The 10215-nt window shown below is 59.4% G+C and overlaps 2 protein-coding genes across 2 annotated transcripts; one reads left to right on the forward strand and one right to left on the reverse strand.

Moving 5' to 3' along the window:
- The first annotated feature begins 1114 nt into the window (after nt 1-1114).
- AVP (arginine vasopressin) lies at nt 1115-3093 on the forward strand. The gene is made up of 3 exons (XM_070421450.1): nt 1115-1337; nt 2544-2745; nt 2870-3093. Exons 1-3 carry the CDS (start codon nt 1218-1220, stop codon nt 3037-3039), a joined length of 492 nt encoding a protein of 163 aa, XP_070277551.1. The 5' UTR covers nt 1115-1217; the 3' UTR covers nt 3040-3093.
- Nucleotides 3094-9256: 6163 nt separating this feature from the next.
- OXT (oxytocin/neurophysin I prepropeptide) lies at nt 9257-9963 on the reverse strand. Its single transcript, XM_070421452.1, has 3 exons — nt 9829-9963; nt 9485-9686; nt 9257-9386 (listed from the first exon to the last, which is right to left on the reverse strand). The coding sequence occupies exons 1-3, from the start codon at nt 9946-9948 to the stop codon at nt 9352-9354; spliced, it is 357 nt and encodes a 118-aa protein (XP_070277553.1). The 5' UTR covers nt 9949-9963; the 3' UTR covers nt 9257-9351.
- Nucleotides 9964-10215: the final 252 nt, after the last annotated feature.

A 10215-nucleotide genomic window follows, 5' to 3' on the forward strand; every position in this document is an offset into this window, starting at 1 on the left:
ACGCTGGACCCTTCATAGCACTTTGTGGGGAGGAGGCTGCCCTGTCACCCCCCCGCGCCCCCCCCCCCCCCCCACACACACTTCTAAGAGCTTCCTTGCAGAACCCTGGAGAGGAGGCCAAGAGCCTGGGGGCTGGAAGAACTGGGGCTACAGGGGTGCTCTGTGCCCTGGGGGAGGGAGGCTGAGTCTCTTCACCCCATCAGCCCGGGCTCATGAACCAAGGGGTCCTTCCTCAGGCTGGGCCTCTTTGGCTATGACTACTCCCTTCCTTCACCCCACAGCCCTGATGCCCTCACACTCAACCCAGTCTTTGAGATGGTACCTGCCCTGGTCCCCATGAACTAGCGTCCTGGTGGGGTAGGAATTGGGGCAGGCTGGCTGCCAGGTTCCCTGGGACTCTCCCCACCCCTCTGAACCTCGCTGGGTTCCCAACCCCCATGTTCCTGCTGGGAGGGAGAGATGGGGACACGCCAAGAAGCTGCCTCCAAGGCCCCCCGTCTCTGAGACCCTGGACCCTGGACCCTGCTCTGGGTGTGTGCATGGGACGGGAGCAACCCCAAACTCCCCAGGAGCTGCCCACCCACCTGTGGGAACGGCCCCCTGATTGCTGGTCCCTTAAGGCAGAATTTCCTTTCTTGGTGCAGCCGGCACCACCTCCCTTCACACCACCTGGAGTGTGAGCTGGTCTTGTCACTTGTCCTCTCACAGGGTCAGCCCTCTGAAGGGGTCCTCAGGCCTGCAGCCCTCTCCCCGCCACTCCGGGGCCCGCCAGAGCCGATTTCTTACACACCAGCCCCGTGAGTCCCCCTCCCCCCTCCTCAGGAGACTGATGGGGGACAGGCCCATGTCCCCCTAGGAAGCTTAGAGACAGCCCCCAAGTGACCCCCATTTGTCCCTCTTTCGAGCCCTGAGAGCTGCGATCACAGTAGCAGCAGCTCCTGCCACACGGCGGCCACACCACTCCAGCGACAGTCTGAGGCCCGCACTCCTCCCCCGTCAGCCCCTCACAGGCCGGCCCACGTGCGTCCCCAGGCGCCTGAATCACTGCTGACGGCTTGGGACCCGGTGGTCATGGGCTCCTGGGGAGCCACTGGGGAGGGGGTGGTGGCCACGTCACCTCGGAGGAAACACCTGCGGCCATAAATAGGCAGCAGCAGCGAAGGCAGCACAGCACAGCCTGCCGAGCAGCACCACACGCTGTGCCCACCTGCGCCAGGATGCCCGAGGCCATGCTGCCCGCCTGCTTCCTCGGCCTGCTGGCCGTCACCTCTGCCTGCTACTTCCAGAACTGCCCGAGGGGCGGCAAGAGGGCCATGTCGGACCTGGAGCTGAGACAGGTATGACCAAGGTCCGCCTCAGGGCTGCGGGAAGGGGCAGAGCCCGGGGGCTGGCACCAGGGTGCAGGGCTGGGGAGAGTGGGGTTCGGAGGAGTGCCCAGCAGAAGCAGCGAGGCCGGCAGGGATGGGCACAGGGGACCGGACCGCGGGCAGGCGAGGACGGGCCGAGAGGCTTCCTGGACACTGTCCCCATCCAGACACGATGGAGGAGAGAGAGGGTTCCGCAGTAACTGGGCTGGGGCTGGGGCAGGGAGAACTGGGCAGGAAGGCCTCCTGTGTGCCCCTGGGGCCTCTCGGCCGGCAGTGGCGGGGCAGCAGGGCTCTGCCCTACTCAGCATTTGAGGCCTCCCCTTCCAGCCCCAGCCTCTCCCGGCCACGGGCCTGGCCTCCACACGACTGGTCACTGGCCGGAGTGGTAGGTGCCAGCCAAGCACCCTGTCAGGCCGTTCTGCTAGGGGCCTCGCCCCCTTCTCTCCTGCTGTATGCCCAGTCCGTTCCTGGTATCCATTTGCATTAGAGCTGGACGAAGTCCAGGCACCCCCTCAGTCTCAGTTCTTCTCAGGCCGCAGGAGGCTCAGTTCTGAGCTGCTGAACAAAGTAGATGGGCAGCTGGGCAGACAGACTTCCCTTCCCTCTGCTCGGCCTTTGGGGGGGGGGGGGGATCCTCTAGGGCTCAGGACTCTGCCACCCCTGGTTAGCGCACAGGCAGGAGAGCAGAGGCCCCCCAGCTTTGCGGGGAGGGCAGGGGGAGGGGGTGATGGGGGAGGGAGGGGAGGGAGTGAGGGGGCCGGGCATGGCCAGAGAGAGGACAGGAAACGGAAGGAAGGGCCTGGGTGTAGGGGTCGGGGTGGGGGTGGGGGACAGGGATGGTGCTAGTCAAGCGTGAGTAATGGGGAGGGGTCTGTGTTAGGGGGAAAGTGGTGGGCAGCCCGCACGCTGCAGCCCTGGGAGACCCCCTGCGGGTGGGGTGTGTGTGTGGGGAGGATGCTGAGTGATTCACAGAGAGAGTCGGAGGCACCTGTAAATGGAGGGAGGCTGGTAGATGTGGCTCCCCTGCTGGGACCCTTTTTGGGGCCAAAGCAGCGCCAAGGCGACCCCGAACCTCGGGTCCCTGAGCTCCCTCCCCACCCAGAGGGGCCTTGACCTTCACCCCGGGGCAGCGGCCTCGCTCACCCTGCCCCCCTCCCCCCCTCCCCACCCTCCCAGTGCCTCCCCTGCGGCCCCGGGGGCAAGGGGCGCTGCTTCGGGCCCAGCATCTGCTGCGGGGACGAGCTGGGCTGCTTCGTGGGCACCACCGAGGCGCTGCGCTGCCAGGAGGAGAACTACCTGCCGTCGCCCTGCCAGTCGGGCCAGAGGCCCTGCGGGAGCGGGGGCCGCTGCGCCGCCAACGGCATCTGCTGCGACGAAGGTGCGGGGCCGGGAGGGGGGTGCGGGGGCGGCGGAGAGGGGCGGGGGGCGGGGGCCCGGGGCCGGGCGGGCGCCGATCTGGGTCGGTCCCGGCGCCGGGCGCGCTCAGCCCCTGTCCCCCGCAGAGAGCTGCGTGACGGAGCCCGAGTGCCGGGAGGGCGCCGGCCTCCCCCGCCGCGCCCGCGCCAACGAGCGGAGCAACGCGACCCAGCTGGACGGGCCGGCCGGGGCCCTGCTGCTGCGGCTGGTGCAGCTGGCGGGGGCGCCCGAGCCCGCCCCGCCCGGCGTCTACTGAGCCCCCACGGCCCTCCCGCCCCGCCCCCGAAGCACGAAAAATAAACCTTTTAAATGCACTGGCCGGTGTCTGTCTGTCTGGGGGCGGGGGAGGAGGGCGCGGACGCTTCCCGGACCCCAAGACACAGGCCGATCCCCCAGCAGGAGGGCCAGGCCCTAAAGGAAGCGATCCTGCCCCAGCGAAGGTGTAGGTGGGACAAGGGACAGGCGCCCGGGGCGGGAGTGGCGGGCCAAGGCCGGGAGGGGTCCTGCAGGGCTGGGTGGGGGGGTCTTAGGGCGGAGGGATGGGAATAAAGGGGGAAGCGTGGGGGCAAGATGTCGTGGACAACACAGTGAGAGAGAGACAGAGACCTCGAGAATGACAGGAGACGATGAGAGAGGCGGAGGGACCAGCCCAGACGGGAGCAGGGGTTACGGTCCCCAATCACTCCCGGGAGGCGGAGGGACAGCAGCTCCAGGGACCCATCCTGGGCCGCAGGGTCCCAGTCCAATGCCTGTCATCCAAGGCTGTGGGGGGTGTGCACATGGGCGTGCAGGTGGGCGGCGGAGTGGGACCAGCAGCAGCGAGGCCAGGTGCTCCCTGGCCAGAGGAAAGGGCACCCCATCTGACTCTCAACCAGCCTGAGAGACAGCGTCACTGAGACCCTGGCCGCAGGCTCCCCCAGGCACAGCCGTGCAAACCACACTCCCGCACAGACAGGGAAGAACTGTGAGGGGCAGCCCCGTGGTGCCTGACCACAGTCACAGATACAGTCCGAGGAACACGTTCAGAGGCACATTCACACTCAGAGAAACAGACACAACAGGCTTGAGGTCAGGCGGGCCCATGTACACACACACACACACACTCACACACACACACACTCACATGCGCTCCCGGGCAAACGGACTTGCCACCCTTTGACACATGCAGCTTCAGGGCAAAGATGTCCACTAACAGGCCAACGCTGTTCTCTGTCCCGTGTCCCTCCTTGTCCCCTTTGCCCATGTATCCCCTTTCCCCTCACTCCCCTGCCTTCCCTTCCCCCTCAACTCTTCTCTTGCTTCCCTCCCTGTCCCCCGACACCCCTCCCTTTCTCTTCTGCCCTCTACCCTTCAGTTACCTCATATCCTCCTTTCTCTACCAGCTTGTTCTCGGCAGCCTCTCCCTGGGATGTCTTGCTCCAGGTCTTGGAGGCCAGCGTGGAGCGCAGGCTGAGAAAAGTCCCTCTGAGCCCTGACCCCAACAAGCAGCCTGGGGCACAGCCTCATGACAGCCTCAGCCAGCCCTGCGCAGGTGGTGGTGGTGGGAGGGGAAGGTCCAGGAGCCAAGCCAAGGTCAAGCTCTCTTCTGGCCTCAGAGCTCTGCTCTGCTGTCACCCCTGACCAGGCTCAGGAGGGGGGGCTTCTGTCCCTAATTAGCCGAGGCCCAGGCAGTCTCTCTCCTTGTCTGTGTCCCTTGTTTTTTGTGATCATGTCTGTGGTCTTGATCGCCAAGAACCCTATGCTGCAGGGTCCTGGCGTTGATAGTGCGACATAAAAGTAGACCACAGCCGTGGATGCTCACTGATGTGGCCGATGCTTCCAGTTTTCAGACTGGAATGCTCTGTCCTGAGGCTTCACTCTCCTGTGTGGAGCTCCCCTCTGTTGCCCACAGTCCTCTGTGCACACAGGCATTTTCACTTTACAAGTTAGTGTCATTTCACAATCCATATGTACTGATTTGCACCATTTTTTAATAAAGTAAATTTGGGGCAGCTTTTCATATCAGAACATTTACCTCTACCACCATCTTTTGGTTTTGTAGGTTTTTATTATGAGAAATTTCAAATAGACCAAAACTAGAGCTACTAGACCCAAACCCTGCAGGCACCCACCACCCCCAGTTATGACAATTATCATCATGGGGTGGCTTGTTTCATCTCTACCTTGACTCTCCTCCCACTTTCAGATGATCTTGAAGTCAAGGCCAACTGTTGTACCATTTCATCTACAAACCTTCCAGGCACATCTCAAAAATATATGGACTGTTCTGATAAACATGACCACAGACTGCTCTCACACACATGCAAACCGCAAACCAAACCTCAACTGTGGGGTGCGGCCAGAGTGTTTTGGACAGATTCAAGCCTTGGACTACTGAGAGGGCACAGTCCTCTCATTGCCACGTGCAAGTCCCAGCTTGGAGGGCAGAGCCCTCCCAGCACAATTAGCCAACAGCTGTAGTTGTAAGCCTGAACCTATGCTCGAACACGTGGCCCCAGGTGCCTGAGTGATAGAGTTCAGGTGCATGTAGTGGAGTGGGATTGAAACTAATGAGAATGTTGTAAACAACTTGATCACGCCCTTACTTTGCCTCGTGGCATCTGCTATAAAATAAAAGACACGGCTTGTGGGCGTGGTCACTGTCTCTCTCCATCAGAGGGGGCAGCGTCCCACCGAGACCCAGCTTTCATTCTCATGTCTGTTTTTTCTTTTCTTTTTTTAAATATGTTTTTTATTGATTTTTTACAGAGAGGAAGGGAGAGGGATAGAGAGTTAGAAACATCGATGAGAGAGAAACATCAATCAGCTGCCTCCTGCACACTCCCCACTGATGTGCCCACAACCAAGGTACATGCCCTTGACCAGAATCGAACCTGGAACCCTTGAGTCCTCAGGCTGATGCTCTATCCACTGAGCCAAACCAGTTAGGGCATGTCTGTCTTTTCTTAATCCTTTCATCACCCCCACTCAGGATCACCCTTGGCCATGCAGGCACGGCACACTCAACCATATATCAATACAGGCATACCTCAGAGACACTGCCACCACAATAAAGTGAATATGGCAATAAAGTGAGTTGTAAGCTCTTTTCTGGTGGAGGGTCTTGCCTTCAATTTGTAAAACATGCAACATCTGTGAAGCATAATAAAGCGAAACGATAAAACGAGGTATGCCTGTATCATCCAGTTTCAGGCATTATTCAGATTTCCTCAGGTGTTCCAGGAGCACACCTTTACAAGTTCATTGATATCTGAGTCCCTTTTTCCCTCAGGCACAAAGGAGAATATGAATCCTCATGCCCTTTCTGCACTCTTATTTTCCTGAGCCTCCTGTAGAGCATGACTTAAAATCTTTTTACTGTGCTCATTACCAGCAGGTGTCATCAGATGACTTTACTGTGTGGATGCCACCTAGAGTTATTTTGCCTGTTTAGTTACATGTTAAAATAATCTTATTTTGTTTTTTTAAAATATATTTTATTGATTTTTTACAGAGAGGAAGGGAGAGAGATAGAGAGTCAGAAACATCGATGAGAGAGAAACATCGATCAGCTGCCTCCTGCACACCTCCTACTGGCGATGTGCCCACAACCCAGGTACATGCCCTTGACCGGAATCGAACCTGGGACCTTTCAGTCCGCAGGCCGACGCTCTATCCACTGAGCCAAACCGGTTTCGGCAAAATAATCTTATTTTGTAATATGTTACTCTCCTTTCCCCTATATTACTGCCAGGACTAATTATATATTTTTTTGAAATTGAGTGCAGGTAGGCATATTATCTGGGAATTTCACTGTGAGGTAGCAAAATGGGTTCACAGAGTACTAGTTAGACAAAGGGGGAGTTGGAACCACTGTCCTGGACAAGCCCCAAGCACTTTGGTCATTCCAAGGAGAGCCAGAGGCCAGGGACTGAGCCAGGAAGAAGATAAAGAATGACAGCAGCCCTAACCGGTTTGGCTTAGTGGATAGAGCGTCGGCCTGCGGACTCAAGGATCCCAGGTTCGATTCCGGTCAAGGGCATGTACCTTGGTTGTGGGCACATCCCCAGTAGCGGGTGTGCAGGAGGCAGCTGATCGTTGTTTCTCTCTCATCGATGTTTCTAACTCTCTATTCCTCTCCCTCTCTGTAAAAAATCAATAAATATATATTTTTTAAAAAAAGAATGATAGCAGCTCGCTCTGCGCCGGTCTGTCTGGCCACTGGACAACTTCACTTGGCCTGGGTTCCCTCAGCACCTCTCCCAGCTCACCCATGCATGGGACCTAGCTTGATGTCCTCAGAAAAAGGTTGTTAATTAGACTCTATGTGTTGTTGTTTTTTATTGATTTCAAAGAGGAAGGGAGAGGGAGAGAGAGAGAAACATTAGTGATAAGAGAGAATCATTGATCAGCTATCTCCTACAGGGCCCTCTCCTGGGGAGCGAGCATGCAACCCAGGCATGTGCCCTAACTGGGAATTGAACCGTGACCTCCTGGTTTATAGGTCGATGCTCAACCACTGAGCTACGCCGGCTGGGCCAGACTCTATGCTTTATTTATTTTTATTTTTATTTTTATTGATTTCAGAGAGGAAGGGAGAGGGAGAGAGAAACATCAATGATGAAAGACAATCATTGTTCGGCTGCCTCCTGCACGCCCCCTACTGGGCGTGTGCCCTTGACTGGAATCGAACCTGCAGGCCAACACTCTATCCACTGAGCCAAACCATCCAGGGCTAGACTCTGTTTTTGATGGTGGGAAAGAAAATACTGCTGGCCTTTGGATTTAGGGAAAGAAAGGGACAGTGGGTGGGTAGGGTGTCGGAAGGAGGGGACCCTGAACTCAGTCCCAAGGTGAGAAATCTGGACTGATACCCTCTTCTGTGTAAGCCACTGGGGTGGGAGGGGATGTAGGGCCCTTAGGGCTGAGAAAGGGGACCCAAGGGGGTGATTCCGAATTCCCGCTGAGGTGGTGGGTGGACACCCAAGCTTGCCAAGCACAAACCCGTGACCACATCTCTCCAGCTGATAGCGTGGTTCCCTGTGCCGCGTCTGAGGGACCACAGAATTTGCACGACCTTCCTCAGATACCCATTTACGTGTGTCACACGTTTCCCCATGTGCGATTTGAACAGGACTCTGCTTTGAGTCACTCCTGATCCTTTCCTAATAACCCCTCACTACTCCCCAGATGCAGGGGTCCTGGGAGAGACCCCCTCTCACAGCCCCAGCAAGAACCCCAGTCTAGATGGCTGTTGGTCACTGGGGCTTTCAAAAACCTCATTTCTATGATCTTCATACCCTTAGCAATGATCTTGTTCTCACTTTTGAAACGTTTATTCCAGTATAGCACACACACAAGTGAACAATTCACACACGTGCAGCTGGTGAGTTTTCATAAACGGAGCGCACCCCTTTCACCAGCTCCCGGCCCAGAAGCAGAAGAGGCCGCGCCCAGAGGAGCACTCACTCTTCCCATCACCGCCCCTCCAAGACCTCTGGCACCATTGCTTAGCGTTGCCTGTTTTTGTGATTTACATGAAGAAATTCTTACAGACCTCGGTAGTATTGTTTTCTCTTTCCTCTATGTCTGTGAGCTCCCCACACAGTTAGGTTGGGGCGGGGGGTATGCAGTCCTCCAGTGTGAGAAAGCCACAGAAGTAACTTTTAAAATGTATATATTTTTATTGATTTCAGAGAAGAAGGGAGAGAGAGAGAGAAAAACACTCGATGAGAGAGAATCACTGATTGGCTGCCTCCTGCATGTCCCCACTGGGGATCAAGCCCAACCAGGCATGTGCCCTGATCAGGATCTGATCGGTGACCTCCTGGTTCACAGGTCGACGCTCAACCACTGAGCCACACCAGTTACCTGAGCTGGGCAGGTAACTTTTTTTTTTTTTAATCACTAACAAATGCTCTGTGCTCCTGTTTTGTGTGGACACGGGCCTCCGGGAATGGCTGGCCATGCGGAGGTCGGTGGAGGGGTGTGCTCTAGGGGAGAAGGATGAGGCTTTTAGTGATTCCCAGTAATCGATGAGAAGAGTCGTCCTGTTGGTGGTGTTTTTTTGCCTTTCAGGGTCATTTCTGCGGCCCTGTGTTCTCAGGAACCCCTGGTTTGCAGGGTCCCCAGCTTGGCCTCATCTGCGTACCAGGGGCCTCCTGTGGCCTGAGCCTTCCTTCAGCTCCTTGGGAACGGACAGCCTGCAGCTGTGGAGGGTGGAGGGCGTCCTGCCCGGCCCCCAGGTGTGGCCCAGCGCCTTCAGACTTAGGAGCTGCCCGTGAGGCCCTTTCCCTGCCAACCACACTCAGAGCCCCGCGCCCTCCCTCCCCGGGGGCAGCAGCCCACTCCTCGCCCCGTGCTGCCCCCCAGCTCCTGCTCTGCGTTGCCCGGAGCTGCAGACACAGGCCCGGCCTCGCTCTCGCACCCCGGGTCCCCCCTCCCAGTGCTGACAGAGACGCCAGTCGAGGTAGAGGGAAAAGGTGCATTCGTTTATTTTCATTCTTTCGGGAGTGGCTGTGGAGGGAGCGAGGGCTGCGCCCGAGGTCCGAGGTCCGGGGCGCGGTGCTCAGCGCGGGGAGGCGGCGGCCTAGGGGTCGCAGGCGGGGTCGGTGCGGCAGCCGTCTGCGCGGGGAGACGCGGGTCAGCGCTGTCCAGCGACCCGTCCCCGTCCCCGGACGCCGGACCCCGCGCCCCGACCCCCGCCGGCGCCGCCCGCTCACCGGGGCTGCAGCAGATGCCGTCGGCGGCGCAGCGGCCCTCGTCCCCGCAGGGCCTCTGGCCCGACTGGCAGGGCGACGGCAGGTAGGTCTCCTCCTGGCAGCGCAGCGCCTCGGCCGTGCCCATGAAGCAGCCCAGCTCGTCCCCGCAGCAGATGCTGGGCCCGAAGCAGTGCCCCTTGTCCCCGGGGCCGCAGGGGAGGCACTGGGAGGGGGAGCCAGCGGGCTGAGCGGGGCGGGCGGGGCGGGGTGGGGTGGGGGTCCGTGCGGGTGCGGGGGGCCGAGGGCGGCAGGGGCGACCCTGTGGCTCGGGGCGTCGGGCCCCGGCGGGAGAGGGAGCTGCTCACCTTGCGCACGTCCAGGTCCAGCACGGCCCGCTTGCCGCCCACGGGGCAGTTGGTGATGTAGCAGCCGGAGGTCAGCGCCAGGAGGCCGAGCAGGCAGCAGGCGAGGCTGGGGACCGCCATGGTGCGGGCGCGGGGTCCGGCGTCGACGGCTGTGGCCGGCTCTCCGCTCCCGTCCTTTTATGCCCGGGGCCTAAGAGGGCCGGCGGGTGTCTGGGCACGGCTGGCCACCGCGGGTCAGGCCCTGTGCGCCCTGCGCGCCCCCTCATTTGCAGGGGTCAGTCTGGTCGAGGTCACTGCGTTGGCTCCAGCCACGTGCGCGGGGAGGGGAGGGTGGGGGGGAGAAGCAGGGCGGGCAAGGGAGCCTGGGGGATGGCAAGGGAGCCTGGG

The sequence above is a fragment of the Myotis yumanensis genome, unplaced genomic scaffold, assembly GCF_028538775.1.
Source record: "Myotis yumanensis isolate MYYU_CA2020_CCGP unplaced genomic scaffold, mMyoYum1.0.hap1 SCAF_7, whole genome shotgun sequence".
In the NCBI taxonomy this organism is placed as follows: Eukaryota; Metazoa; Chordata; class Mammalia; order Chiroptera; family Vespertilionidae; genus Myotis; species Myotis yumanensis.